Here is a 13,643-nt window from a genome sequence, read left to right on the forward strand (position 1 = left end):
TCTCACACTCCATTCTTCTCCTCACTTTTAAAGCTTTACACTCTTCTGACCCTCCTTACATCTCAGCCCTAATTTCTCGCTATGCACCATCCAGACTCTTGCGTTCTTCTCAAGGATGTCTTCTTTCTACCCCCTTTGTATCTAAAGCCCTCTCCCGCCTTAAACCTTTTTCATTGACTGCCCCTCACCTCTGGAATGCCCTTCCCCTCAGTACCCGACTAGCACCCTCTCTATCCACCTTTAAGACCCACCTTAAGACACACTTGCTTAAAGAAGCATATGAATAGCACTGTGGATATTCTGAACACGATACATAAAGCTTGGCCCCCTGCAGACGCACTTACCAGAACTCCCTCCCACTGTCTCTGTACGTTCTCCCTACCTACCAATTAGACTGTAAGCTCCTCGGAGCAGGGACTGCTCTTCCTTAATGTCTAAAGCACGTATTCCCATGATCTGTTATTTATATTATCTGTTATTTATTTGATTACCACATGTATTACTGCTGTAAAGCGCTATGTACATTAATGGCGCTATATAAATAAAGACATACAATACAATACAATGTATGAAAGAGAAGACAGCACAATCTTGTGACTGTATACATTATTGGTAGGAACACACCTTGAATATAGTGTAGAAGTTTTTGCACATCTCCATAAAAAGATATTATGGAACTGTGCAGAGCAGAAGCAACAAATTAATAAAGGGGGATGACAAATCCAATTCATGATGTAAGAGGATTCAAATTAGAATTGCCTACATCAGAAGAGAGGCATTGAAGATATATATTCAAATTCAATAGAATAACTTTTCATCCCAAGGACAGTACACATGACAAGCCAATTCCGGAAGATTAGGAGGAGGTTTCACCAGGAGCAAAGGGAAAAGTTTTCCTCACTGCCTCTGTACACTTAGGAAAATGTTAGACATCTTTCTAGAAAGGAAAGGTTTACAAGGAAATGTCCAGCAGGTTGAAATATCCAGAAAGATGTGCGATTACTGGAATCTGGAGGGAATTATTTTCTCGTCATGAGACATCTTTGGTAAAATGTTTCACTGGAGTGTTTTGTTTGTTTCACCTGAAATCAGTAGAACTATTCATAAAGTATTATCTTGCCAAAATAGAATTGAATAAAGGTTGAACTTTTTGAACATATCTTTTTAACTTAATGCCCTTTACTTTATGTGCACTGATCATACTGTATGGCCAATCAATTTTATTCTCTAGCAGTGTTTCCCAAAATGGGGTTTGGGAACCCCTATGGTTCATGAGGCATCACCACGGTGTTCGCCCCCCAAAACTACAACAAAGTAATGGTGGATCTCAGGTAGTATAGCGGGTTCCTGAGCCCATGTGCATACAAACACTCAAACTACACATTAGCTTGGGGGGTATAGCTATTAATTAAAACAGGAACTTCAAAAGTCACTCCCCATAATGCTTTGCATCCACAGCAGAAAGGCATTGTAGGTCGGGCCTTTGTAAGCTCCCGCAGTGAGTGATAGCTATACCCTCCATGCTACCTGCACACACTGAGGGGCAGTTTGGGGCCATATTAAGCGTGTGTTCCCCCCTCGAGCTTAGGACACTTTATTGCCGGGGGTCTGGCACAAAGTTTTTTTCGTGACAATCTGACGAGTCGACAATAAGATTGATTAGAGGTTTGCAGAACAAATATTTTCTAGCAGGAGGAGCACAGTGCTTCATAGCAGGAGGGGAAATGGGCAGCCTAGGTTAACCAAAGGGTACTTATCTGCTGATTGGATCGCTACAATTACCGGTGTGTTTGAAAAATGACTGATTGAGTCTGTGCTGTCACAAGAATACAAGAGATCTGGTTGATTCTTTTAAAATACACATGTAGCAACTGTTTACACATGACCCCCCTGCCACGGAAGGTCTGGCCACTACATGGGTGTTTTCCGTGGGTACTGTAGGTCAGCTGCTGGTTCAGGAGGCCGGAGTGGCTCTGTAGTTGTAGCTTGGGAGCAGCAACAAAGCAGGTTTTCTCTCTGCTCTTACTGTGCAGCGCCTCCATCCCATGAGGATCCTGCTGGATGCAGGAAGGTCCCCACATGCAATACTCCTTTCCAATAACCACACACAATAGTTAGTCCAACTGCAGTTTTATTGTACAATAGCATGATCGTCCTCCAGCCCTGGAGCAGACCCCAGGGGCTTGAGGCCCCAAGAGCCCCATCCAATCTCCTTCACCCCCTGCTAGGGAAAAGGGTATCCCACTGTCCCATAATCAACAACCTCAATTTGATGCAGTGTTAGCTTTTATACCCGGGGGGAAGGGCTTGTAAGCCCGTCCCATAACAGGACAGGTCTAGGTACTGACAGGCATCACCGCATATACATGTGACACCGTCAGAACCCTCCCCAGGTATGACACTACAACTGCCGGTTTAGGCCTGCCCCTGGATATGGCAACATAGTACCCATCCAGGCTGCAACTGCAGGCTAGTCCCTGTGCAGGAGTTTAACCCCAACACTGCCTGTTCCTATCAGGACTTAAAGTATTGAGGCCAGCAGAATCTATAGCCAGGGGCACTTGGCTACACACATATAGCATGTCAGGGTCACAAAATAATAAGGATAAGCCAAAACATTGAAACTGATGAATGAGACGTCAGTAACAGATCACCTTGTAGGGGTGAATTTGCTTAAATAATGCAACCTCCCAGGAAACTGTCCTTTTTGCAATCCCATTCCTGCTTGATCTCAAAAGGTCCCATGCTGAAAAGAACAATCCTAACCCGTGTGGCAGTCAAGATAAGAGAGAGAACAAAGCAGCATATGAAAAATGACTACGTCCGAATCAATAAAGAGAATAAAAGCCATTAGGGAACCAAAGAATATTAAATAATGCATGTCTTTTTCGGAAACACAACATACAGTATGACAGAAAGCGGTTTCATCTATACCAAAAACTGTGCTTGTAGTTATTTGGCATTAACAGAATCTGATTTATTGATCTTCTGTAAGCTATACATACAAAGTACCGGATGAACGCAGTATTTACTGGGATACGCAAAAAGGAGCAGATGTGTTTTGGATTTTACTGTAGGTACTGTATAACCAAAGAAAGAGATTCCCCAATGCTACATCCAACAGGATAAATCATATACTTATCTGTTCTCTCATAAGCGTGGGTGAGTTAGTTAAATTCTTTGGTCAAAGTCTTTCACTGGTCCCCAAACCTGCATCATTTACCCCATCACACAGCAGTTAAACTGCAGACAAGGATGCTGGGAAACGATATGTAAATGAGTGCTGTGTGTTACTTTTAGCTTCTGTGCCATTTTACACACCAATAAAGCCGCTGTCTGAGTTGGTTCCTGCTTTCTTCTCTTCCTTAATGCAGCAGTCCTTCCTTAACAGGCCCTCCCATTCTGCGGCAGCAGGAAGTAGGAGGTCCCTGGAGCCGAACGGCATTATTTTCAGTTGTGGAGACCCGCTGGTTGCGGAGATATTAACCGGTGAAGGAGCTGACTGCAGGAGCAGCAACACATGACGTTGCACTTCAGACTGGCCCGCGTGACTGGGGAAATCGTTATTTGGTTCTCTAACCCGAACACACTACGTTTACTGGTTTGCATCTTTTTTACTTGCTTTGAACGAGCAGATCAAACCTAAATTAGCCATATTTTTTTCATTTACGGTAAATTGTACGATTGTAACCAATGGGGTTTTCTCAGAGCTGAACAGCACTATTTTCAGTACAGAGCAGAGAACCCCGCTGAGTTCCCGAAATACTCCCTGGATTTATATGGCTATTCAATAGGAAGGTTCATCTGATGTTGCAGATTCCTACTGGCCATAGATTTTGGCAGCCATTTTGTTTCCCCAATGAGACTGTAAACCAGATAACTTCACTGGTTAATGTCTTGGGAACCTGGAGCTCACACGGCACCCATCAGTTCTCCTCGGAGGGGTGGGGGGGTGGTACACCACGACTTTGTTGGAGAAATCTTTTTGCCTCTTCCAACGCGGTTTAATTTGTCACTCTGATGCTTAGTCCAGGGGATAAGCTTTTAAAATATTAAAGTGTTCAGGGGGTTAAAATGCTTTAAGTTTCAAGCCGTGTAATATGCAGCAGCCTTAAAGTTGTGTGAAAAACGGAAAGGAAGTTTAAAATCAGACAATCCCAACAAGCCAATTTGTATGTCATTACCCAGAATCCTTATCTGCCGTTTAGCCACTGTGTGACGTGACAAAGGCATGACACAGAACATGTGGGGAGACATTCAGATACACTTCTGTTTCGCTTATCTTAAGAAAAAGTACAAGTCTCAAAATGTAGTGCTCATGTTTATTTCCCATATTTCGAGAAGATTGACCTCTCTCTACAGGCCACAGGTCTTCATAAAACAGGAACAATTACTCTTTCATAGCTTAAAGAGCCAGAGTTCACCAGAATGGTCAAACTACCTCTGTGAAACCACAGCCTACCTTGGAGGGCAACACACACACACACACACACACACACACACACACTGATAGATGGTTTTAGAAAGATAGAGAATGATAGCAGGAGAGAGATGTTGGGTACAAAGTTCTGCTCACCTACCTACATCTCAGCTTTGGCCTCGCACTATAACCCTGCCCATATTTGTCTCCTTATCACCCTAAGGCCTAGGACATAGTGGAATCAGCGTCGCTGAGGCGGGCTGAGCCACGCTGAACAGATGCACAAAGCCCCTGCATCTGTAATCAGCGCGGCTATAGTTTCTCCCTCCGCATGCTTGCTGATGCGCGCGGAGGCTGAGAAAATCAGAAGAAACAAGCAAGTTTGAAATTTTGCCGCTTGGGGGAGCGGAGGAGCAGTCACGTGACCGCTCCCATCCAATGGGGCTACAGCCGGCATTTTACCTACTGTGTCGGTGAGATAGCAGAGCCACCAGACCAGACAGAGTAGAGGCAGCACAGAGGTGTGTGTGTGTGTCACTGTGTGTGTGTGTGTGTGTCACTGTGTGTGTGTGTGTGTGTAACTGTGTGTCAGTGTGTGTGTGTGTCACTGTGTGTGTGTCGCTGTGTGTGTTGTCACTGTGTGTGATTTATGTATGTGTATGTGTGTGAATATATTTATCAAAGTTGCACAATGTTAATAAATAATTTATTCTCACAACATGTCTTTTTTTTTTAAATATTATATAATATACACACACACACACACACACACACACACATATACACACACAGGTTCCCCAGTGACACACAAACACACAGACTACTTCAAAGTGACACACACAGTTACCGAATGACACACACACACTGACAGCTACCAAGTGACACACACACAGTGATACCCGCCTCCCAAGGGTGCTTGCTGTCTCCCCTGCCAGGACAGCAAAAAGCTCCTTGTAGAGCGAGTGGCAGCAAGCAACAGCACCAAATTCTTTACTATGTCCCAGGCCTTACTGCCGTCGCCCTAAACCTCTCTCATCACTGCCCCCTGCCCCCTACCTGTCGAGCTCCTTTACACCCTTGCAACATGCCAAGCACCTTCTCTTGCCACCTGCAATCCAAACCTAAAAATATCACCTCCTGAATGGAGTATTTCAATATCCTGGACTGATGACCACTTCCTCACACCCACCGTGGCACTTACCAATGCTGTTAGTCAGTCACTGGCACTTCATCTTTCCCTGACTATAATAAAAACATAGTGATGTGTTCAGTTACTTTTTCGTACCTTCGTTTCAGAGGAAGACATGACTTTCTGCTGCTGTTTAAGAATGTTTTCTGCCAGACACCAGCAGATCCTCTTCTTCTGTTCCTTGGTGTAGGTTTCCAAATTTAATAAACACTCGGATTTCTGATGGGAAATTCAAAGAAAAACACATAAAGACTGACTGTTAATGGTTTCTACCATGAGATTTTTGAAGCATGTGTTTAAATGCTTGTCTTTATGAGATTAAAATGTAGAGCGGAGAATCGAGCTATGGGTGCATGAAGGCAGAATGGACAAATATAGAAAACATGTATTTCATTACTGAAAAAAAAAAATTAAACAAAGAAGCCCTTTAACAAAAATTACAAAATAAGCCATAGTCATTCATTGCTCAGATGGTAGTAATGTGACTTGACAAAGTAAATACAAAACATCTATTTTAAACGCAGCAATTTGCAATAAGTAATATCCATGCAGAGCAAATAAAGCCATCGGACCTGGTCCAAACAACACACAAACATACAGACTTGTTCCAAGAATAAAGAAACCTAACAGGAAGTGCAAACAGGACTTTAAAACAAAGTATTAACTAGTAGCAGACTTACAGTATCAACTCACCCCGACTTTATCTCATGGAATTATAGTTTCACTGCAATCTGACTTCCATGGCATCTCAGTGGTCAAAAACAATACCCTTCCAGGAAAACATTTATTGGGTCCAGAACCCCCGAAATCTAACAGATTTAAATACTTGGGCATTGACTTGTCAGTCCGGAAGGGGTTAAATAAAGCAAATGCTTTTGTGAGTAGTGTAATAAAAAAAAATATTGGCTCATCTGCTTATATAGCAGTTCCTTGGAGGTGTATGTCTCCTCCCTTCAGGACAGAGCCCCTACCAATTTTCCAATTAGTACAGGTATAATACACCCCAATGCCAGTCTGCACATCACCCTCCACTGAAGAGTAGGTGAATGTATAAGGCTGACAGAAAGAAATAGGTGTACGTTTTATCATATTCACTCCAGGGAATTTGTGCACCCACAGTTTACCTCTATAGCAGGCCTGCACAACTTGTAAAGCGAGAAGGGCCGAACTGCTCCAAGGAAAACAGATTCGGGCCGCACGGGTAAATCATCATCATCATCATCATCATTATATCTCCCCCAGCACCTCTCATCATCATCCTCATATCTCCTCCAGTACCCCTCATCAATCTCTCTCAGCACCCCTCATCATCCTCATATATCTGCTCAGCACCCCATCATCATCATATCTCCCCCAGAACCCATCATCCTCATATCTCCCCCTGCACCCCTCATCATCAACCTTTGTGAGACTCACCCTCTATCTCACACCCCCATCTCTCCCCCTCACCCATACACAATACTCCACCTCCACATAACACACAATACCCCCCTGCAGACCACACACTTTCCACCCCCCTGCACCTCACCTCACTCTCCCCCCTGCATATCACATCACTCCCCTGCACCTTACCTCACATCACCCCACTACACCTCCCCCATGCACTCACCTCCCCCCTCTGCACCTCACCTCACATCACCCCACTACACCTCCCCCCTGCACCTCACCCCCAAACCTCACCTCACATCACTCCCCTGCACCTCACCACCCCCCTGCGCCTCACCAAACCACCCCTGCACCTCACCTCCCCCCTGCACCTCACCTCACCTCCCTCACCTGCACCTCACCTCCCCCCCTGCACCTCACAGCGGCCGAGCAGGCAGGACTAGCACACTCGTGCAGTCCTTGAGAGCAGGCTCGAGGAGGGGGCTCGCGGGAAGGCTCGAAGCTCGCGGTGGGAGAGAAGGGGGAAAGCAGCTCGTGGGCGGGAGAGAAGGGGGAGAGCGGCTCGCGGGCAGGAGAGGAGGGGGGAGAGCGGCTCGCGGACGGCAGAGGGGGGGGAGAGCGGCTCGCGGACGGGAGAGGAGGGGGGAGAGCGGCTTGCGGGCGGGAGAGGAGGGGGCAAGCGGCCGCGGGCCGCACAATGAGTGCATGCGGCCCGCGGGCCACGTGTTGTGCAGGCCTGCTCTATAGTAAAGTAACTATGATATTGGCTTTAGCCAGCTTTTAATTGCACTACTCACAAAAACATATGCTTTATTTAACCCCTTCAGGCCTTTCTCACCAGTCCATAGGACAATGATTACATATATTCAGTGTAGGTACGTGCATATTTGGTTATGCCTTGACGTGGCTGCAGGCTTATAACGCTTTGGCCAAAGGGTTTACCTAAATAACCCTTATTCGTGAGACCAATATTTTATTTTAGCCTAATTGGCAGGAGCGCAGGAATCATTCTTTGCTTTTCTATATGTAAGGCCTATCTTTTTACCAGCAGCAAATTTCTATAGGGAGGAGCATGGTAATATGTACAGTCACTGACGTGTCAGTGCTGTGGAGTTAGCACATTAAAGTATACGCTGCAGAATGGAGAACCAGATGCTGATTATATGCTGCCAGGTGCAGAAAGTGATGTTGAGGGCGACCTACCCAAAGCTCTTCCAATAAGAGATATCCTTGAGTGGCAGATATGCTGATGGATTTGGACATAGTCAGAACAGAGGTTTCCTCATTATCCGTGTAACTGGATTGAAATATTAATACTGAACTTTGTAAAGATAATGAAGGTACGAGATTATAAAGCAGATTAATCTTTACAGTAGCAGGGGTCGAGCGGCACCCGGCTCCTCTGCATCACTATCGATGGACGCGATGGTGTCCGGAGGAGCCACTTCCGATCCATCTGGCTGTTTCGGATTGGTCAGACTGATCTGCCCATAGAAAAGGAGGCAGGTACCTGGTGCGTCTCTAAAAGGTTAATAAGATTTATTTCCTTTGCAACCTCAACCGGCGGTACAACATAGAACCAGTGAAGAAGCTCAAACTGAGCAAAAAAAAGGATGAAGTGTGTCTTGGTGGGATCACTTCTGTAGCTTTCATTTGGCTGTAAAAGCGGTGCAATGCCGCAGGCGTAGCTGTACAAGCGGCGCAATGCCGCAGGCGTAGCTGTACGAGCGGCGCAATGCTGCAGGCGTGGCTGTATGAGCGGCGCAATGCCACAGGCGTGGCTGTACGAGCGGCGCAATGCTGCAGGCGTGGCTGTACGAGCGGCGCAATGCCGCAGGCGTGGCTGTACGAGCGGCGCAATGCCGCAGGCATGGCTGTACGAGCAGTACAAAGCCACAGGCTTGGATATACGTGGGGCGCAATGCCGCAGGCGTGGCTGTGCGAGTGGTGCAATGCCGCAGGCGTGGCTGTGCGAGCGGTGCAATGCCGCAGGCGTGGCTGTACGAGCGGCACAATGCTGCAGGCATGGCTGTACGAGCAGTACAAAGCCACAGGCTTGGCTATACGAGGGGCGCAATGCCCCAGGCGTGGCTGTGCAAGCGGTGCAATGCCGCAGGCATGGCTGTACGAGCGGCGCAATGCCGCAGGCTTGGCTTTATGAGCGGCGTAATGACGTAGTCTTGGCTGTAAGTGCGGCGCAGTGCCGCAGGCATGGCTGCTTTTGCTCAACTGGAAAATCATTACAAATTGCAGGGCCCTCTGCAGTCTTTTCTTTTGCCGTAGCCCACCATCATTACCAGAGAGCCGAAAAAGGGAAGGGGGGCTTTGCCTGTGCAAACTCTTGTGGAACACACCGTTACATCAGACAAAATGGGAACAGCCAGAGGTAATCAAACCCCACCCAAGTCTCAGCTCTAGAGGTTTACCAACGAACAAATTATTTTAAAATACTTCTAGATTTCAGATTTGATTAAAAAAGGCACCCATCCTAGGAGAGACTGACCCCTTAACCATGTCACTGCCATTAGTACACTTAGCTCTTAGGAGAGATTGCCACTTTGAAACAATTTATAATAGACATAATATAATTTATAATAGAATTGCAGTTCAACAATTGTAGTAAATTATTTAGCTAACCATACTTAACAGTAACAGCTCTGCTCTCAAGAGCTGCTTATCGCCTTAGATTACGCGGATAGAATTAGTAATGTGCAGAAGCATATGATGCCAAAAAGAATCTATAAATGATGTGTATAATGCTCGCCGGAAATGGACTTTTACAGTGCAATCAGATTGGAGCCTTAATGAAAGCAACTGCTTTCTCACACCACTACTAATGCAGTTTTGGGAAAGCTGCAGTTAATAAACTGCTATTAGTGTTTTGCTTATACAGGAAGTACTCGCTAGCCAACGTTTCACTTTACAACAAATGGAATATCCAATACTTTACAATGGAACCCATTTGGGCCATTTTTCGAAGCCGGAATGCGTTATCCAACGCTCACCGCCACTGATTAACATGAGACTCACTTTACAACGGTTTCACTATCCAACACCACTCCCAGAACAGATTCCGTTGGATAACCGAGTACTGCCTGTACCGGGAACCCTGATCTAAACCGTACACACCAGCTGGAGAGAAACGGCAACTAAACAAGATTAACATGAGACGCCAATGTGAATGCAGCTAACGCTACAACCTTTTATATAGAATGTAATAGTCCGATTGACTTCCTTAAACACATCTAACCCGGCTGTTTAGCAAAAATTGTTGTTTTAATTTGGGGGGGGGGGGGGGAATTAATTAGAAACTGCATTTCTTAAAGTGTTTTTTTTTTTAACCTTCTCCCACCCGGTCCTCATCAAGCCACCAACAAAGATAACACAGTGACCTCAGAGAACAAGAGACACCAGCGGAAATCTAATCTCTCCCGAGTCCCGAGTCTCAGATCATCGGGTATACTCACTAACCTTAAAAATTGATTTAAAAATACTTTTAGGAATCAGATTCATTCACCCAGAAGTGACCCCTTAAACAGGTCACTGTCACTAGAGAGAGAATATATAAGTATTTTACTGTGTATTTTTGTCATGTTGGATGTAGCATTGGGCTTCTCTGTTGCTTGTTGTATACATTTGCCACGCTCAATAGCACTCCTTTTTGACACATATACATATATATTTTGTGGGGACTCAGGGGTTCCCAAAAGAGCTTGCTGGGGTTCTGTGTGTTTGTTAACTTATTTTCAGCTGTCTCAGCTGATAAAGGTTAGTGGCCCCTCTTTCCCAGATTTTTCCCCCCAAATATTTTTATTCGGTATTGAAACATCACATAACAAACATTTCAGGATGATAATAGCTTAATACTGTAATAATTGTTTTTTTAACTTTTTGTTGACAGTAAGAAAAAAGGGGGGGGGGGGAGAGGACACTGAATGACCACATGAAAGTGTGGTGGAACTCCAGGGTCGCACAGTAGCCCTGAGAACAAGGCACTAAGGAAAAAGAAAGAGAAACAGTGGGGGGGATAGGGCGGAGGGAAAAAAGAAGGGGGGTGGGTGGAGGGAGGGTCCCCTTCCCTCTCCCAATGATGCTTCTCCGTACTCATCCGACTACCCATCAGTCATGGGAGAGGGGGTTTGGCCCGGTATTAAAGGGGTTACACCCCATTTGGCCACCCCCTGCTCTCACCTGGGAGGCGAGGGGTTAACTAGAATGATGTCCAGTACTGTATTTATGCCCCTACTTCAGCACCTACTGTGTATCCCCCTGTGAATATGTATTGTTCCCATTCCAGTGTCTGCACCAACACCTACACTGGGATCTATGCGGGAAAGAAAGGGTTAACGTTAATTTGTGTTTATGGCCCTTTGTCCCTTTTCCTGCCTTTGCAGGCTCCATTTTGCAGTCTCTCCATAGGTCGTCATTACAGCCCATGTAACCCCTATGGAGATTCCGGCGATTTGGGCCAATTCTCAGAGAAGACCTACAGGTGGCGTCCGAGAGGAGGAGCGGTGATTTCCCATTGTAAGTCAATGGAGCCATCCATTTCAATGGGGATTCCTTGACGCCGACCTCCAGGAACGAGTTGGCAGCCATCCAAACCACAGACCGCAGAAGCGGATACAATTTCTAAAAAAGAGCTTTTGATCACGCTAGTTCAAGTTCAAATACAATTGGCGTGGGAAACTTAGGTTCTAGGGCACCCAGGAATAAAATTATTTTTGCCCCTAGACCCTAGGAACCCTCACACTCGACCACCACTGGGTCCGAGAATTAAGGACCCCGTAAAGGGTCGCGCCATTGACTCTAATGGTAGCGGAGGTCCCATTGAATCCTATGGCGGCGCTGGCCCATGCATTTCCTATGGAAGCGCCGGCCCAATTGACGTGGCTTTAAAACGGCTAAGTCCAAATGTGTATAAAGTGTAAACCTATATCTCCGGTTCTGTGAGTACCAGAGAGCTGGGATTTTGGTCGCATGTAGTCACGGCTCCGGCATGACTGCATGGCCATTTCCAGCCCTTTCCGATCAACCAGACGAAGTATGGGCAAATGTGAAAATTGTGATTTTCCCATTGACTTCAATGGCGGAGTTGCTCCATTTAAAGCCTATAGCCGCGGAGCCGATTGATTTCAATGGAAGAGTGAAATGCAGGGATTTCTTTTAGCTTATAGCGGAGAATCCTGCATTAAAGTTAATAGGGGATTTTAACTTGTTTTTTGTATCTCCGGTTCTGGGGGTCGTGGAAGGCAGATATTTGGCCACTATGGCAAGGGTCCTCCGGCACGAGGACCTGGCAAATTTCAGCCCGCTCAGACTCACAGAACGGATTATTTTAATATGTGTAGATATTAAAGAATATACTGTTTTGCAAGGCTGGTAAAGTTACTGGCTCTGCTTTATGTTAATGTTCAGGAGGGCTGTGGTGGTAGGGAGGGTTTGGCCCGGGATTAATGGGGTTACCCCCCAAGGGCCCCCCTCTAACCTCGCCAGGGAGACAAGGGGTTAACTGGGCTGAGGCCCAGAAATGTGATTTTACCCTTGTTATAACCTGTAAATGTATTCTCCCCTGTGACCCTGTCCCATTGTAATGTCTGGGTTAATCAGTACCTGCATAACACACACACTGGGTCATCAGGGGTTAATTGTGTAAGCCCAGTGGGCTAGTTAATGCGTTATCTGTGTATTCCCTTTGCCTCATGGGCCTGCAACTGCCTGTGTCAGCGTGTAAGTGGATTGCCTTGTATGGGTGGCCTCTTATGAGGAATAGCTGCAGGGCAGGGATGTCTGGAACATGAGGGGAATATTTTAACCTGTCTTGCCTGCCAGCAAGGTATTCTGAGCCTTGGGGTACAGCCTCCGGGTCACCCCCCAAGTACACACATATTAAAAATATAACTTTGTCATAAGAGGGACATATATTTTTGATAAAGTGACTTTTTGCAGTTTTTGAAATACACAGGCAGAATGCTAATGGTGTGCTAATGTACAGGCAGCATGCCTGTCTTTGTAATGTGTAAGGAACCAAATGGTGCCTCATATGAGTATTCACGTGAGTCTATTCACTGGAAGTGTATATCAACAGAGAGGTGTGATACATCGCCCTGATCAATAGGTAACTGACCTAATTGGTTATGCGAGAAGCAAAAGCCCACTTCAAAAGGTTTTATTGATGGGGCCAGGGGGGGGGCTACCCCCAACAGGATATCAAAAGTGAGTAACTTTATTAAATATAAGAATATTATGAGATGTCCTTGGCTGAACCGGCTAAGAATTACATAAGTGTATTGGCGGGAGTCAGCCGATCTTGGGGAGTCTAAACACTGTATATGTACCTGCTGCTAAATGCCAGATATTAATATCTCTATTAATGTTCATATTACAATGTAATTTTTGGTCTTCCTGCGAGCGTCAGGTGCCACCGACCGTATTAATATATCTCACCTGACTGTGTGTATTACGGAACGGAAGTTATGCAATGATTTGCAGTAAATATGAAATTTTGGTTGAGTCTGAGGAACCCCTGTTGTGATGAGCAGGAAAGGAGAATTTACAAACCTGATCATCAAAGACTAAGTGGCTAATTGCTTATGCTTGGCCCAACGGACAAAAGGAATTAACCAGAGGAAGTGGAACTTTTCACAC

At 45.7% G+C, this 13,643-nt stretch overlaps 1 protein-coding gene across 5 annotated transcripts in view; it reads right to left on the bottom strand.

The window, feature by feature from the left end:
* RGS3 (regulator of G protein signaling 3) overlaps positions 1-13,643 on the bottom strand; it is a 457,941-nt gene that overhangs the window by 203,258 nt on the left and 241,040 nt on the right. For all 5 annotated transcript variants that reach the window (XM_075579463.1, XM_075579464.1, XM_075579466.1 and 2 more), the window contains one exon: positions 5,706-5,828. In XM_075579463.1, coding sequence (XP_075435578.1) covers positions 5,706-5,828 — 123 coding nt within the window. The remainder of the gene's footprint in view (positions 1-5,705; positions 5,829-13,643) is intronic.

The sequence above is a fragment of the Ascaphus truei genome, chromosome 21 (genome assembly GCF_040206685.1).
Source record: "Ascaphus truei isolate aAscTru1 chromosome 21, aAscTru1.hap1, whole genome shotgun sequence".
Classification (NCBI taxonomy): Eukaryota; Metazoa; Chordata; class Amphibia; order Anura; family Ascaphidae; genus Ascaphus; species Ascaphus truei.